This window comes from Taudactylus pleione, unplaced genomic scaffold, assembly GCF_031769625.1.
Source record: "Taudactylus pleione unplaced genomic scaffold, aTauple2 ptg000095l, whole genome shotgun sequence".
Taxonomy (NCBI): domain Eukaryota; kingdom Metazoa; phylum Chordata; class Amphibia; order Anura; family Myobatrachidae; genus Taudactylus; species Taudactylus pleione.
Window position 1 is genome coordinate 26,325,301 of NW_028284497.1, and position 18,489 is coordinate 26,343,789.

Sequence of the window (18,489 nt, forward strand, 5' to 3'; positions counted from 1 at the left end):
CGTAGAAATAGAGATAACAAGGGTAAGTTCTTACCATATCTCATATTTTTTTAACTGTATGTATACATCTACGCCAACGTACTGTATAGCAAAATATGCATAACGCATTTCTACTTCAGGGTCCATAGGATATCCACAGGATACCTTGGGGGGTACAGGTGATGACATCGGGCACCACAGAGTTAAGTTTTCAGCCTCCCAGGATGCACTAGGGTCCCCCTCCTATACCCCGCCCCCGAGCCAAGGCATCTCAGTTTCGTTGGTGCCAGGCTCTGAGTCGGATGCACCTGTTTAGAGGGGGGCTAAGGATAGCCCCTGAAGTTTTCTACAAGGCAGCTGTGGCTGCACATCTGGAGGTACAGCATGGACAGTCATTCTTGACGTCCATGCTGTCTTCCCTACACCCCCGCCGGTACTGATCCGGGGATGCTGGTAGGCATCTGGGGTCACAGCTAGCGGTGACCCCAGATGTTTGGGACCATGGCCGGATTCAAGGGGGACAGCAGGTAAGCAGCGGGGTCCCGCGGTGGGTCCCCGCTGGAACATGGTCCGGAGTTCCCAGGCAGGGGGCTCCCTGGGGACTGGCTGCAGCGTGGAGCCAGGTTATGGACCTGCGCTTCCACTACCCCCCTGGGACAGCGGACCGCAGCTGAGCGGTAGCGCTGCGGCATCCCAGGGATTAATTGCATGCCAGGGGAGCGCGCCTTCCCTGTACACAGCCGGCGCCTCCCCCGCTGCACACAGCCCTCTCTGCACCTGCCGATTGGCCCTGTGGCAGCGCTCCTCCCCCAGGCTGGCCGCCTCTCTGCTCCTCGGTGGCCATCTTTATGGAAGCATGGTGAATGCTGATCGGTAGCATCGTGGTCTGGGTCCCCCGGCATACCTCCCCTCCGTTGGAACAGGTCTGTGTATGCAGCACTGTGTCCTACCAGGCCCTGTGTCTGCGTAGTTGAGGATCAGCGCTGATAGTGCAGGGATTAATTTCTTTGCATTGTATGTGACTGCTGCTAGCATCTGCTGCCTGTACTTTCACTTTCTACTGTCAGCCTTTTCACTGTCCCCGCTCCTCTTCTGCTAAAGCCCTTGCGGTGCGGTGATTGCAGGGCGGTTCTCCCACTATACTAACGCGTATCAGTGAGAGGAGTCACATACTTGCCATCATGTCTGAGAGTGATTTTCCTCTCCAGCTTCTGTGTACTACGTGTAAGGTACCTATAGCGGAGGGGGAGGGTAGCGCGGAGGGGCTATTTCGGCAGTGTTTTTTATTGACGCGGCCAATTACTGTCACGGCTCCGGTTCAGGAACTGCCCTGGGCTTGTTTCGATAAAGCGCTTACAACCCTAGTGGGCCAGTTAGCACCGCAACCTGCGTTCCGTCAGATGGGATTGTCCCAGCAGTCAGTGGTGTCGTCACCCATGCAGGGGTTCCCGAGACAACTGATGGTACCCCATAGTCTCCCTATTTCCCCTTCTCAGGTCTCTCAGGAGCCTGCGTGGGTTAATTCTCTGACGAGTTCTGTGCAGCATTTGTCAGATGTGTTACAAGGGGAGTCTGCGTTGCGGCCTCATAAGCGGCCGGTGGCTTCTCTGTCCACTCCTTATGAGGATGACGCGGGGACGACCGATGATGGAGAGATTCTGGATCTTTCGGATCAGGAACCTCTCCGTACTAAAGAGTCGGACGCTAAGTCTAAGGTTTACACACCTGGCCTTATTCGTGCAGTCCGCACAGCTTTAGTTATTGAGGATGATGAACCTCCGGTATCAAAATCCAAATATGCCTTTTTCAAAGATGTTAAGGGTAACTCCACAGTGTTTCCTCTTTCGGGTCAATTGGTGGACCACTTAGAGGAGGCGTGGAAACATCCTGGCAAACGGTATCAGGCTCAAAGACGTTTAGCAGTGGCTTATCCGTTTGCGGACAATTATTTTGCTAAGTGGGAATCCCCGCCACAGGTGGATTCTCGTGTGACACACCTGGTCCGAAGTGCCACGTTGCCCATACCCTACATGTCCTCCTTAAAGGATGCCACGGACCGTAAGGTGGAAATCTGCCTAAAGTCCGTTTATTCCCTCGCTGGTGGGGGGCAGCCAGACCGGCTATGGCCATTTGTTGGGTAGCCAGAGCTATGGAGCGCTGGGCTGATAGTTTGGAGGCGTCTTTGGATTCCGACTGTTCGGCTGAACAGACCGAGTTTATAGGCAATCTCCGGGATTCAGCCACTTTCATTAATGAAGTGGCTTTAGATATCAGTACCCTGACTTCTCGGATTTCTTCGGCAGCTGTGGTGGCTCGTCGCACCTTATGGTTGCGAACTTGGAAGGCGGACGCTGATTCCAAAAAGGGCTTGGAAGCTTTGCCTTTTAATGGAGAAGTCCTATTTGGTCCGGATCTGGACAAAATTGTAGCCACGCTGGCGGCAGCCAAATCGGCATGTCTCCCGTCTGCTGCAGTTCCTTCCAGTTCAGGTACGTCTTCCTTTCGGCCTTACAGGGCCCAGGGTAGGCCTAAAGCACAGTCCTTTCCCCGACAGGCTGGCCCCAAGAAATCGGCCAAGCCCCGGAAGCAGGCCTGGAGTACCAGATGTCCGGCCCCTAAGTCCGATGACAAACCTGCGGCCTGACGGTCCGGGCCTCCCTTTGGGGGATCCCAAAGTGGGAGGCCGCCTGCTATGGTTCGCCCAGTGTTGGTCGGTAACCACGACAGACAGTTGGGTTCACGAGGTGGTTTCTCACGGGTATGCCCTCTCCTTTCGGCACAGACCCCCATCCCGATTCTTCACCACGGGTCTTCCATCAGACCGGAACAAAGCCACGGAACTGCGGAAGGTTTTGCACTCTATGCTCCAGGCTGGAGTTATAGTGCCTGTTCCTTTCTCCCAGAGGGGCCTGGGTTTCTATTCAAATCTTTTTTTGGTGCAGAAGCCCAATGGGTCATACCGTCTTATTCTCAACCTCAAAGCACTCAACAAGTCCTTGCGGGTGCCGAGGTTTCGGATGGAGACCCTACGGTCCATCATTCTGGCGCTGGAACCTGGGGATTACATGGTGTTGTTGGACATACAGGACGCTTACCTGCATGTCTCTATTCTTTCGCGCCATCCACAGTTCCTCCGGTTTGCAATCCGCAACGATCACTTCCAGTTCGGGCGTTACCTTTTGGCCTGGCGACAGCACCACGTGTGTTCACCAAGGTGATGGCTGTCATGGCGGCGTCCCTGCGGCTGCAGTAAGTCCGCATGTTGCTGTACCTAGACGACCTTCTGTTGGTAGCAGGATCTCCGGAGCTCCTTCTACACCATTTGGATCTGACGATTGCAGTACTGCAACGGCACGGCTGGTTGATGAGCTGGCAAAAGTCCACCCTGATCCAGTGTCAGAGGATTCTGCACCTTGGAGCCTTGTTGGACTCCAGTCAGCAGAGGATCTTTGTGACGGGGGAAAAGATCTCTGCCTTGCCGTTGAGGATGCCCAGTTGTCTGCAGAGTCGCCGTGTGTCTCTTCACTCGGCGATGAAGTTACTGGGCTCCATGGTGTCCGTAATCGACATGGTGGAATATGCCCAGTTTCACTCCAAATCTCTGCAGCAATTGATCCTGTCCAAATGGAATGGACTGCCTCAGAGTCTCAAATCCCAGACGATGGTGCTCACTCCGGAGGTTCGCCTGTCCCATGCCTGGTGGTTGCAGACGACCCATCTCAACAAGGGTCGTCCGTTTTGGGTGGCGAACTGGGTCCTATTGACAACGGACGCCAGTCTTCGGGGCTGGGGAGCGGTCTCGGGTCCACACTTGTTCCAGGGCAGATGAACTCAGGCAGAAAAGAAGCTTCCGATAAACATCTTGGAACTCCGCGCCGTTTTCAATGCTCTCCAGCAGGCCCATCGGGTTCTCCAGGGTCATCCCGTGCAGGACCAGTCGGACAACGCCACCACCATGGCCTACATAAATCGGCAAGGAAGAACCCGAAGTCGGGAAGCACTCGTAGAGGTGTCCCGCACCCTTATCTGGGCGGAACGCAATCTCCCGGCCATATCAGCGATATTCATCCCAGGAGTCCTCAACTGGGAGGCCGACTTTCTCAGTCACCAGGACGTTCATCCGGGGGAATGGTCTCTGCACCAGGACGTCTTTCAACTTCAGGTGTACAGGTGGGGTCTTCCAGAGATCGACCTCATGGCGTCACGGCACAACAACAAGTTGCCGGTGTACGGGTCTCGCACAAGAGACGAAAAGGCGTCTCTGGTGGATTCTCTGTCCGTCCGGTTTGCTTATCTCTTTCCTCCGTTTTCCCTTCTTCCACGGGTAATCCGGAAATTCAAACAGGAAGGAGGGACGCTCCTGTTGTTGATAGCTCCCGCGTGGCCCAGACGGCACTGGTTCTCAGACCTTCGGTCTGTCCGTGGACATTCCTCTGCGGTTGCCGCTACGACCGGACCTACTGTCACAGGGTCCTTGTCTTCACCCAGACCTGACTCTGCTGTCTTTGACGGCGTGGCTGTTGAGACGCCCATGTTAAGGTCCAGGGGGTTTTCCAGCTCTGTAGTACGCACTATGCTGAGAGCTCGGACACAGTCTTCTGCAAGAATATACCATCGTGTGTGGCATGCGTTCTTCCAATGGTGTCGACCGAGAGGTTATGCACCTCGGGAGTTTTGTCTGTCTGGAGTGCTAGCCTTCCTACAGGCGGGACTAGACCATGGGCTTCGCCTTGCTTCTTTGAAGGTGCAGGTATCTGCCCTATCTGTCTGGTTCCATCGTAGGATTGCTACAATCCCTGATGTGCGCACCTTTATGGATTTATGTTGACCGCACTTCTTCGTTTAGGAAGTCGGACGCCTTGTTTGTCCTCTCTGGCTTCCGTAAAAAGGGTTGGCCTTCTTCAAAGCAAACTTTGGCAGCTTGGATCCGTATGGCAATTTCAGAAGCTTATCTTCATGAAGGCCTGCCGGTTCCATCCTCTGTGAGGGCTCATTCCACTAGGTCTGTGGGTCCTTCGTGGGCAGTTCGACGTGGTGCCTCTGATCAATTGTTCAGCCAATATATCTGTGTGTACCCAGCTTTACACAGATTGACTGTTGATATACTGTGCTGACAAAACATGTACTCCCTTACAACCAGGTTATCCCCAGCTGAACAACAAAGGGGCACACAGAGATCTGCAGCACAAGCAATCTCATCTGGTCATTGTATGCTGCAAACAAATATGCTTTCCAACTTTCTAAATGCTTTTGTAAGGTCACTTTTTAATGGTACAGGTACACTATCCTTAAACTTTCTTATATATATATATATATATATATGTGTATTTATTTTAAATAGAGCAATTTCCTCTTGAAACAAACTAATGCAGATGATGCAATTGCATTTTTCTTTTTTTGCCTACAGGGAAAGTAGTCTCCTTTTACATGTAGAGAACAAATATTGGGCAGCTTTGCTTGATACTAAAATCTAGAATTAGTAAGAGGTAGGTCTTAGCTTAAATCTAAATCCTATGTATGTTTTAAATCTACCCCAACTGCAGTGCAAAATGGTTTTGCCAAGCAATAACTAAACAAATCACATCGGACATAAAAATAATCCATATTTTTCCAACTATACCACAAGAGGGCACTGTTTCACTGGCTCCTTTAATACTTTAATTCTACTGTACCTTCTCATACCTGTATTATAGCACCTTCCAGTCAAACAAAAATCAGCAGATAATTAGTTTCACTGGCTCCTTTAATACTTTAATTCTACTGTACCTTCTCATACCTGTATTATAGCACCTTCCAGTCAAACAAAAATCAGCAGATAATTAGGATTACATGGTCATTGTTTGCCTGGACAAATGTAGAAAAAATAAATACTGCTTTAAAAAAGTGTTTTCCATTGTAAAACTCTAATGCGTGTAGGGGGCAGTATTAAATATTTAGTAGGTTACAGAGTGCATGCACCCTTGTGGTCTGTTTCATTGCCATTCAGTTGAGGTTTTCATAATTACAAAACTTTGTTCTTCAGTCTACTTGAAGTTTGTTAACGTAATAATTTTGAGCATTTGTTAATCTTTACGTCACCCTTCAGCTTCAGCGCGTCTTTCTTATGAGTTAAGCACATAGTTTCCTCTGGGCAGATTTCAAGCTGCGTGCACACATTTCCAGCTAGAAGCTATACTCTGTGCTGTACTTTTTAACTCTTCTTATTTGAGGCTGGAGTACAATCTAGAGTTAATAATACTCTAGATTTATCCTAAACCAGTTATTTTGATGATGGTTTGAAAAATCACAAATCTTATCTTGCCACAAGCAGAGTTCTGTCAACTTTAAACTGAATTGCTCCTCTTGGGTTACAGGGATAGTTGGAGATCTACACCCTTTAGTTCCGCTAACTTTGAGGAACGTTCAGGCTGAGAGACCAAACAAAAGACAAGGAAAGTAAAAGCTAATTTAGATGCATGAGATCAGGAAATTTGAGTAGGAGCTAAAATAGAGGCAAGAAAAGGTGTGGTATAGATATAGCTTTCAAGAGTATGTCAAGGTATACACTACTGTTATCAATTTGTTTTAATTATAGAAGTATTCACTACAACCATTATCCTGCCTTAATTGGCAAACATATTTTTTTTTGGATGATAGGAGTACTTCAAACCATCGCCACACCAGAAAATCATGATAAAACTTCCTTAATCACTTGTAAATATTAAATGTTTTCTTTTTTTGAGTAATCTAAAATGGACGTACATTCTCATACATTGTGATACTTGTCAAGTGTAAAGTGCTGCTTTAAGTAAGAAAATGGTTTTAATGCTTGTTTTACACTAGAATCGTTTGTCTATCCTTTGGCAAAACCTCACACCTATGCTTGCTGAACATCTTATTCCAAGACCATAATATGGTCAAGTTCAAAAACTTGTATTTTGGGTTGTTTCATAGATGGGAAACATGTCCCATATAATTCAGCCCTTTTGTGAGCTTTTTACAGAAAATCGCTTGAAAAATGACCAACTCTAAGGGGGCAATTCAATTGTTGCATGGGCGATGATAATTGAGCGCCCTGTTTTACAATTTAATTGTTCTAGGCGCTCATTAATAATCGCCTTCTTAACGATCTCTATTAGAGCAAAACCCATTTAAAGTCCTGGTCGGGGTGCCCTAACCCGTGGTTAAAAAAATCACAAATCCCATCACCCTCCTGAGGGTGCAAGTAGAAATGCCGGCGGCTATTGCGCCCAGATGGAGCAACAATTGAATTGCTCTGTCGGGCAACTTAAAACTATAGCCGCCGGCTAAACAATTGAATCTCCTCTAGTGTCTCATTATTCTGCAGTGACAAGCTTTTTCTACTAGGGTTGCACTTCTGAATGGCTGCCACCAGCACTGGTTTTTCCTATCACAATGATAAAAAATGTGGTCCTGGACCACCAACTTGTGACACCCTGGGCTCTGTGTGCCACAGCACCCAGTTTGGGAACCACTGCACTAATTAGAAGGGGCAGCCACATACTTTTAGCCATGTAATTTATGGTGGGCTGTGTTACGAAGCCATTGCATGTGATTGTTCTCAAAAGTGATCTATTCAATAATTTCTTGGTATAAGGTCCAGCATAAGATGTTTGCAGTTAAAATAAGAAAAATCTGCAAAGCTCATCGTGTTCTGCATTGCTGATGAGTTGTCTCTCCCTGGAGCTGATGCATAGTAGAACTCGCGTAGTCATTTTTGTGGCACATGTTATGTATGAGTGCTCACTGAGCAGATTTCAGAATCTGTGTATGTAAGGGTTGTACTAATTTTGATTGCATCTACACCTATGACCGAAGAGGTGGAACTAGGTTGTTACAGGACATTCTCACAGAGTTAAACTTTAATGGTGCTGTATCCATTCAAATGCAGGTTATACAAAGCTGGATGTAAGAGGAAACTATACTGCGCTATACTAGGAGCAAAAGGCACGCCTACAAAAATGATAAATATTACGAGTGGTAAGCCAGTGTGCAGAAGCTGCATATGGACAAATGTATTTTATTCCATGCAAGCTTATTTGTATGCCTCTGCATCATTTCCCTTGTTTTTACAAGAAACTTTACAATTCTTAAGACCAAACAAGTTTCCACCAGCTTAATAAGTGCAGTGTGACCATGAACACTTTAGATTTGCAGCATTAGGGGTGGCTGAAGTATGCTTGGGCTTACGTTTGCCCCATTGTCTCAATTAATACTGTACATTCCCTTTTTGCCACTTAAATGCCTATTAATGAGTTCGAAGCTTCATGTATAAAGTTTTATGCACTGTAATATATAACCGTTGATTGTCACCATAATAACTCTCCTAGATATCTTACTTGTACAGTGATGCAGCAGTCCTATTGCTAGGTGTTGTGGGGCCGCTGCATCACAGCGTTTTGTGCTCATGAAACATTCTTTTTATTATTTGTCAGAAACCTGACTCTTTTTACAAAACATTATACTGAACCATAATTTGTAAATTAAAATTATACAATAGAAGTGCAAACAATTGTCATATTTGTAATCTTAGTTTGTGAAAGGTGTATTGTGACCAGTGATTGCAAAGTCCGCGTTATTGCAGGCACTGAGGAACTTGCTCTATAAAAATGCAGAGGACGTGCTATGTGTAGCAGCCAGGTCAATATTCACCCTCCTCTACGTCTCCCTGAGTCCCCAAAATTCACCACGGGCGACCATTTAGAGATACAGCCGGCGGTCTTGGGCAAGGAGTATGGTCGGCCCCCACTGTCTTGAGGGACCTGCCGCATACCTTAGGGAGGAGGAAGTTGCCATTCATCCCAGAGCCTGGACTCCCCCTGTCTTTTTCTCCCCATGCTACCGCCACTCCTCTGAGCGCCGTCTCCTGATTAAGGAGGGCAGCGCTGTGCTATTATCTCACCGGGATGCCGCACACTAATCAGACTGCTCCCTGCAGCTACAAGGGTGTGAGCGTCCAGTTTGGGGGAGGGGGGTCAGATCATCCAGAAATATTTTTTTCACTCTGTAACACACATGCCCCTTTATTTAACCCACTTCTCCCTCCCTCTAACCTTAGTAACACTATTTCCCCCCAATCCCCACCTGTAGCTCATCCCAAGCCCGCTGTCTGCATTATTATCATTCTACTTACATGCTGGTGAGATGTACAGGAAGCGACAGACTGGCATTGAACAGGAGTGCAGCTGATTCATATAGATTCAGTCAGACTGTTTGACAACACTCACATTCTGCACTCCTGCAGCTGCAATAAGATCCTTTGCAGATATTGCTGCTGTTGGACTAATGTACTGGCATCCTATGTACCCCTGTGCCTGTCTTGGGGGGTGGGGGGGTTTATTTTGTGTATGCGGGGGGGCTCTGTGCAGCCACTGGGTGTAGGAGCCCTGCCAGGGGAAGTGAAAGTGCCCTAGTAGGCCTCATGCTTTATGTAGGAGCCCAGGTCCATTTAAACTGAAATCCATGGCATGTGTCACCCTCTGCCTCTCCCTTCCCCTACCTCACCATGGCCTCTGTGTCACCATTCTGCCTCTCCCTTCCCCTACCTCCACCCGCTGTGACCCCAGGAAATAGCTCCATATTGACAGGTGCTGATAAGTCTCTTGTACCATTAATAACATTGCATCCTGGCATCTGCAGAAAGGCTGTAGAGCCATCTAAATGGACTGCATCAGTGCCATCTCCCTTCCCCTGTGACACCTTGACAACGAGCGCTCTCTGCTACAGTTCTAACCCCCTCGCTGTCCACTGTTCACATGCATACAGCACAGATGCCCCCTGCACATATGCTGCTCTGTACACTTGCCCTCTCCCTGCCTCCTTGCCCCCAGCACTGTCACAACTGCTGTCTGCACTTACACCCTGGGACCCACAATTTTTTTCGCTCTGTGCAATCAGTGGTGACACTGCTCTGCACAATAAGGACTTTGTAACTCTGCTGTGTGCTGGGCTGCAGTGAGACCAGGGAGACTGCTGCCACTAAGCAGCAGCAAGCAGTCTCCTCTCTCTGTGCGGGTACGGGTCCAGATAAGTACCGGCTTCGGGGCTAATTTAATTAGCCCAGGTGATCAGTTAGCCAGCGGCCAACCTACTTGGAACTTGGAACCTTTTCCTTGCTGACTCCAGAATGCGGATTAGTGAACGCATCAGAAATCCATGTACTTGCTCTAAAACATAAAAACTGGGAGATCACTATTTTAACCACAGTCCTCTTAAATTAGGTTACAGATGGGTCAACCTACATCTAGCCTCCTTGTGCGTTAAACAGCCATTCTAGTTGCGCCATCCCGTGGCGTGACTCTGTACTGCTGAGCGCCTTTTTATGCGTACTTTTACCTTCAAATGTGTCTTATTCGCACAACGATGCGACTGGATAACACAAGCAGCTTCTGCTGATTACAATGATATGCAGCATGCCTATGTTCTGTGTGTGAGTGTAGGTGTATCTGCATGTGATATGCTACGTTACAGTGTCAGTGCCTGTAATACTGTAACGTAGTGTTTAGAATGCAGATACCCGCAGTCACACACAGAACATAGGCATGCTGCATATCATTTTAATCAGCAGAAGCTGCTTGTGTTATATAGTTGCATTATTGTGCGAATAAGACACATTTGAAGGTAAAAAGATGCACAAAAGACGCTCAGCGCTACTGAGTCACACTGAGCCTCCGAGTTGTGTGGTGCGACTTGCAGCGCACAGAGGATAGATGTATGTGGGCACATCTGTACATACGACACACAGACCTAAGCCAGGTTTTCAGAAGTCCTATTGTGAAACCTTTTGTTTGGCCATTGTGTGTTGATGTGTGTATGTAATGCAGACCACACCATTGTATTCTGTTTGAACTCTTTTCAGAGTAATATTGCAGACCAGTGTGCAGAACCCCAGGTCAGATTTAACTGACATTTCATGCAGTACAAAAAGGACCACCAGGTCTTCCACAGGAGCCATCACGTTGAGAGGGTAAGCGTGAATCTCCCTTCTAGCAATACAGTGTGTGTATTGTAGAGACCTGGTTCATATATCGCTTTTAGAGCCTTATTCAGAGTTGGGTGTAAGAGCAAAAAAGTGTGATTGTTCCTGGAACAAACCACGTTGCAGTGGAGGAGGTGCCAATACATTTATTAATGCATGCAGGAAAAATATAGGTTGCTTTCCCATGTAGCAAACATACTGGGAGCTGTGTTTTACACTGAAATTTAGAAATAAGATTGGATACCCAATTCCCAACTATAAATAGATCTGCACATTTGAAATCTGCTCCACATGCAGAGCATCATGGTTTTTACCATTTGTTTTTGCTCTTACACCTCTGATTATGGCCCTTTTTCTTTTGTAACTATTATGGTAATCCTGTTGTCTGGTGTTAAGGTGCCCACACACATAGTGATCTGCACACGATCCCATGATGTGTGCGATTTCCCCTGAACTCTCCCCTCGGCACATCTACACACGATTTGGAGTAAAAAGCATCCAATCCGACTTTTTTTTTTTTTTCAGTGCATTGTGTCCCAGATTGTCAGATCTGCCCTACTGTACGGCAGATCTGACAGTGCGATGTGCGACCAGCGGGGACGTGCATCGCATCGTGATCGTGAGTGAGGACTCACGATTTACTCTCAATTTGGCCATATTTTACACGATCTGTCGTTCCAATGTGTCTGAATCAGCCAGATCGGGTAAAATATCGCTGTGTGTGTGGCCAGCTTTAGAGAATTCTGTAGACCAAATTAGTATAAAACAGTATTCAACTACAAATGTAACACGTTTTGTTTTGGGGTAAATTGTTATCAATATAACTTTAAAAAAAATGTACAATTTAAGAGTATACAGTGAACTAAACTACATTGATTACCAAAGTGTATCAAATTGTTGTCCAATTAACGTATCTGGCCGAGAATTCAAAAAGTTTTTAAATTGGGTAAACTCTATAGATCAAAAGTTTGCAGTTGTATTTGTTAATTTTTGAGGAAGCGGTTTTTCAACTCCGAAGTCCAAAACTGCTTCTGATGCGTTCTAGGCCATGCTTTAGTAAAATTATTTTCTCAAACTTTTTTTGTGTGTATAACGGTTACTAGATCTGTGATGAGTGATTGCTGTCTAGTAGTTTTCCTTGATCTCACAATTTGTTGTATAACATTAAAGGTGCATACACACACACAACGATTTTGTTACCAACGATTTTATGAACGATTTTCTGTCAGATTATCTTTCAGATTATCTATCAGGTTTTTTAAAGTGTAACGAACGATTTTTTTTTAACTACAAACGATTTTTGCATATTCCCTTAATGAAAATCATTCAGTTGGTCAGTCTGACTGAACAATAAACTACAAACGTGAACGCGCATGAACGATAATCGTTCATCGTTTTAACTCAGAAAGTGAACGGTTTTATCAACGATTGAACGATAAACTATATCGTTATAGATAATCGTTCAAAAAATCATGTGCGTATGCATCTTAAGCATTAAAAACAATTAAAGGCCAATTTATCTAGCAACGTTACAAGAGTTACAGTAGAAGTTTTAAGACCTTGTTGACCCCCTGGTCACTTTGAGACCATTGCAGTGGATCTTCCGCTCTAATTTCTGGGTGTGCATGCATTTTTTTTCCCGGCTGTGAAATCTATTAAATATTTTTCAAAGAAAACACAAATTTAGCAGATTATGAGGGGTATTCAATATGAAACGTTAACTTCACTGCCGAAGTTAACGTTTCATATCGGAGTTTTTTTCTGCGTTAAGTCTGCTGCGCGCTCCTGCTTTTCCCCGTATTCAATATCAAATGAACGAAAACGGGAAACTCCGAAGTTGGATTTGTGTAGTTACGAATTTTTCCTTAAAATAATTGTAAGACCCCCCTAAAGTTGTAAAAACATGGGGGAACACTATGGGTACCCCCATTTTAGCCTTAAATTGAAAGTCGGGGATTTAAATAGCCACAGCAGGTGTTTTTTTTCCCGACATTGAAGAAGTGATGCAGAAGAGCACTTAGGTTTTTTTTTTTTTAAGTGGTCCCATCAAATTTGGGGTACATGAAAATGGGTACTAGCATATTTTGGTGTCCCTAAAGTCAGTTTTTAAAAATTCTGCATTTGTGCACCTGCCGCTATAATTCTATTCTAGAAAACATCTGCCGCATACTTGCAGAATAGCCCTGAACCTATTTCCCTATTGTTTAACAATTTTTTTCCCTTTTTTTTTTTTTTTGCACCCCAATTTTTAAATAAATTTTTTTGGGTGTCCCTATTTTTTATTTTTTTTTTTACTTTTTTTGACACAGTACTTTTTTAAATGTCATTCTCAGGGGTGCAGACTATTTTTTTTAAGCCTGCACCCCAAAACCCCAATTCTGCACTTTTTTCGACACCTATTCAATGGTGAAAAGTTATCACCGTTTTTTATCAAAGACTTTTCAAAACTGCGATAAGTCTTTGAAATTGAATACGGTGTAAAACTAAAACCAGTGATATTAACGCAAAAAACTGACTTATCGCTCCCATATTGAATAACCCTATATGTGGTGGTTATGGTCAATGAAGAAGAAAGCGGTTTTGTGTTTCTAATGTGTCATCTTTTTCTTTGTATAATGCTCCTATTCCTCTCCTAATTCCTCTTAACATAAAACCTTATGCTTGTTTCATTACTTGTTACCATTCTTTCTACTTTTCCCACAGCGTGATTCCTGAGCGGAAGAAAAGGATTGCTTTGCACCAAATGCGCTTAATGAAATTATGGTATTCCCCAGCATCTGCTGCTCTTTGCCTACAAAATGTGCTTGACCAGCTCTTTCAGTCTTCCTAAATCATCCTTTCTGCCGCTTGAACACTAATACAGCATTCCCTGATTAAAAAAGTTTTTAAAATCTTTTTTTGTTTGTTTTTCCATGCACTCATCTAAACAGTGTTGGTTTTAAGTTTGCCTCACCAGTGTGTGTTTGTGTGTATTGGTGTGTTTTTATTATTTGTTTTCTTTTGTATATAATTTCACTGACTATTTTTTTTATTTTCTTTTTGTATTTAATTCTTTGTTTTTAACATTATATTTTCTGTGATTGTAATCCATTCTGACATCTTATTTCAACAGCCACACTATTCCACGGACTCGGACAGTGTTGCGATAAATAGATTGTGACCGGCTGGAGGTGAAACGAACCTTTTCGAAAAAAAGGAGGTGACGAAAAATATATTTAGAAGAAAATGAACTTCTCACTGAATATAAAACCTCATTTTGCCTTTAATTCCCAAAAAGCAAACCATGTCCCACTGTTGGTGTTTGCTTCCTACCACAAGCATAACGGAATATCCAGATTACTGGCCTATTTACAGTGCTCTCTTGGTACTACAGCGGCTGTGGCAGTCTTCAGCATGCCATAGATCACTGTCTGCATGGCATATACATTGTGATGGCAATCTTTTTCATGTGCTAAAATGGGAACCGATCGCCATCTTTCTGTAATAACCTACTTGTGATGATGGATTTCATAGAGCACATTCCATTCCTAATTAACTGCATTTTCCTTGTTCTAAAAGGAGACTTTCTATGTCTGTATATAATATGTGAGTCAATCATGATACCAAAGGATTTCTCAGAATTGATCTGAAAAAAAATAAACACGTGTGGAAGACTGGAGATACAGAGCCGCCAGTGACGGAACTCCATGGCATCCCAATTAAAGGAACAGTTGACTGGAAACGTTTTGGCTCCTGTGTAGTTTGATAAATTGAGCAGTATTTATCAAAGAACTGCTAGTATCTTAAATGGACAATAGGGACTAGTTTGATGGCCTGAAGCTTTTATTCTCCACTACAGTGTTGTATACTGTAATGTTTAATTTTTTTTTTATTATTTTGTTTCTCTAATGGAGTAATATACTCCAAAATGAAAATTTTTACACAATTCATAGTGCCTGGGTTATGGTTTTGTTAGTTTTTTTTTTTTTTTTTTGCTTTTTTATATTTCCCACACTCCCCAATAGTCATTGTTTGGATGTGTGACTGTGTCACTGTAAGCCTGCTGTAGGTGTGATTCTGTGTTTGACTTCATACTTGTTGGATGACCCATTCAGGACTCTGGTGATTCAATTGTTTTTTAAGGTGCTCTAATTAAGGGGTGCCCAATGTTGCAATTCAATTTGGTTTTGGGTGCCCATTAATTATCGTGCATAATTAGACTGGGTTTAGCCATGTAAAACTGCTAAACCGGTCTGTAAAGTCCTGATTAGGGTGCCGAAACTGCAGTTTGGGCGTCCAAAACCAGGACCTATCGCACATTTCTGCTCATCTCCTAAGTTCCTAAAAAGTAACCTTACAGGTCTGCTCTGCCTTTAGTTGCCAGTTGCACTTTATCTAAAACATTTCTTTCAATATATTGTACCCTGAAGATCATTTATATTTGCTTGACTTCTATAGATCATTTATTAGATCATCTATTAAAGGGCATCTAATGAGGTCCGCTTCCCTCACAATTTACTTCTATGGGAATGACTAAGGGATATATGGGACCTGTCTCATGCTATTTTCCCAATATTATTGGGGATTCAAATGCCCAGTGTTTACATCTGTGTGCTGTTTAAAACACAAGTGACCTTGGCAAAATGATGGGGCAGATCTTTATATATCCAGTTCCCCAAAATTTTAATAATTTCCCATGGAAACTGTTGTCCAGTTGTAATAAAGGTGAGAAGGATCCATTTATATAGAGTCCTCGGCAGCAATAAATTAAGTATTCTATAAATATTAACTCTTCAGTTACCAGACAAACAAGATTACAATTTTTGTTTTTCTGTGTTTGGAAGGTCTAAGGGCTCGATCCATTTATGTGAGATTCTTGCAACTGTAAGTGCTGCTGTATTCCGCACTTACGGTACCTCCGGACACTCTCATTTGTGTTCACAGACCAATAGGGCTGTGAGCAAGTGTGCGAGTCCGGGGTGAGATCGGGCTGCCGCGGGGATCAAATTGCCGTGCTGTTGCTGGCGTTTCTATGCTGCTGCAATGGCAATTTGTACCTAATTGTATTGGTCCCTATGCCTGATTTAAGCTGATTTTGTCACTCCTAAGGCTGAAGCAATGGATCAGTACAACCTAGGAATATATGCAGTGTAGGTCAGTTCTCATATTGATTGACATATGTCTAATATATTTTGTTTGTGTTGGAAACATTTGGAGATCTAGAAATCAGATAAGCTTTTCTATATTTAGTAATGCAAATTACTAGCATGTACAATGAAATTGATGCATGCTGTCCATTAAGTCAGCAGTTTAGTATTTCGGTGACACAGAAATATGCAGTGTTTTATTAACTTGTATCATTGTGATATTCGCATGAATAAGTTGGTATAAGCTTGCTTTCTCATTTTACAATATTAAGGTGCATACACACTGGGCGATTAGGAAAGACAGTACGATTACAACATCGTAATCGTACCGTCGTTCCTGTTCCCCTGTTGTGCCTACACTGAACATTCAGTCGTTCAGTGTAGGCACCCTCCATCATTCCTGAGCATGGCCAATCTGTCGTTATCGACAGATTGGGCTGCATGTTCAGGTGATGGACAATGTCGGGAACGACCAGCAGGAGCGCGCATCGCTGGTCATTTCCAACATTATAGTACATTATTTGTGCATGATTACTGAGCGATTTGCACGATTACGATGTCGGAATCGTGCAATCGCTCAGCAAAATCGTCTAGTGTGCACACACCTTTAGCCTACCTGTTTCCACAGACAGAAATAATGTCTTGTTGTTAAATTTGCACCCGAATCATCTCCCATGCTCCTCAGAGGCCAAAACTTCCTCAATGCATCATATACATAAAACATTGTATTGAAGATTCTGCATGACCAACGGCTCTATTTATCTATTATTTTTTTTATTATTATTTTACAAAAATGTGAAAAAATTGTGTTTTTACACCCATTTCACATTATTTTAGTTTCACTGAAATTAATTAAAGGGCAGTTGTAGTAGTTTTCGTGAAAAACTACTCCATGCCCTTTAATTCTCATTTCTTTAGCAAGCAGATCGCATTTCCCATCCATGTAATGGGAAATGCGATCTGCCTGAAACTTACTAAGGGAGAATTGTGAAAAAAATCCCGGGTGGGAGCCCTGCTATAACATCGCCACCTGGAGATGGCTTTAAGCAGGGTTCCTCGGCTCCTGTTCTGCTCTGACAGGCAGGGCAGAGCCGGCCCCCTGTGATCAGCTTTGTAGTCTAAATAGACCACACACTGATTACTGTTAAAAAAAAATGTAGACAGTATTTGTGAGCTGTCTCCTACGGTCAGCTGGTCGCCAGGGCTCATGCTCTGTGACCCCGGTCAGCTGTGCAGTAAACCGGCATTTCCGTTTACTGCACAGCTGACCGGAGTCACAGACCAGGAGTACAGCTGAGTGGAGGAGAGAGCACACCGATCACAAAGGTGTTAGCTGGGGGTAGCGCTAGCAGGCAAACACTCGGAGGCACTCACTGTATTTATTTTTTGGTGAAAAATACAGTGAGCAATGTGCATTGAGTATATTGATACATTCTCGTGGTAATTCCTAAATACACTACAATGCAAATTTGAAATGCGGATTGTAGTAAATAGTGGCCCAAATATTAAAGTTCATGCAGAAAAATGAAGGTGCCAGATAATATAACTAGAATTAAGCATGTTCAGTTAAATACAGAAAACATTTTAGTCAAAGATACTGTGTTAATCCCTTACCTGGATTTAATGGATAAATAATATACAAATGATCACAAAGCAGACTGGATATTGATACATTTTATCATTGTAGAATGAATTTCAGCAAAAAAAGTACTTATACATAAAATATCATTATGTGAAGATACCTTCCTGTTCCTTGCATATAAATCTCTGCAACATAAACATATATTTTAATTATATATTTTATATATAATCTCTTAAAAAAATGTGATTATAGATTTCCTGTGCTATAAAAATGTATGATTGCAATGTGTGAAAGGGTTTGAAATATCAGACTGTGATTGGAATAGTGAAAACCGAGATACTTAAATCTTCTTTGTTAACTTGACATTTATTTTCTTCATTTAGAAACCATGTTGTATTGGTTAGAACCTCCCATGCATCAGAAATAAATATCTATATAAAATATCTCATTGCATGTCTCATCACTGCTGGTGGTAGCAATGTCTCTACAACATAGAATTATGAACAATTCCACGTAAGGTATTTATTTGAAGTAGACCTTATGTACAGTCAGGTCCATAAATATTGGGAAATTGACAGAATTTTCATATTTTGGCCTCTATTCACCACCACAATGGCTTTGAAATGAAACAAACAAGATGTGATTTAACTGCAGACTTTCAGATTTAATTTGAGGGTAATTACATCCAAATCAGGTGAACGGTGTAGAAATTACAACGGTTTCTATATGTGCCTCCCACTTTTTAAGGGGCCAAAAGTAATGGGACAAACTAAACAATCCTAAATCTAACTTTCACTTTTTAATACTTTGTTGCAAATCCTTTG

The 18,489-nt window shown here is 43.6% G+C and overlaps 1 protein-coding gene across 5 annotated transcripts in view; it reads left to right on the top strand.

Annotated features, from left to right (window-relative positions):
* Positions 1 to 18,264, top strand: part of CDC14B (cell division cycle 14B) — a 108,155-nt gene extending 89,891 nt beyond the window's left edge. For 2 of the 5 annotated variants that reach the window (XM_088470069.1, XM_088470071.1), the window contains exons 13-14: positions 10,838 to 10,945; positions 13,661 to 14,025. In XM_088470069.1, coding sequence (XP_088326195.1) covers positions 10,838 to 10,945; positions 13,661 to 13,787 — 235 coding nt within the window. In that variant the 3' untranslated portion in view covers positions 13,788 to 14,025. Of the gene's footprint in view, positions 1 to 10,837; positions 10,946 to 13,660; positions 14,026 to 14,069 lie in introns of those variants that run through there. The other 3 variants (XR_015878227.1, XM_088470070.1, XM_088470072.1) reach the window with 3 other exon arrangements.
* Positions 18,265 to 18,489: the final 225 nt, after the last annotated feature.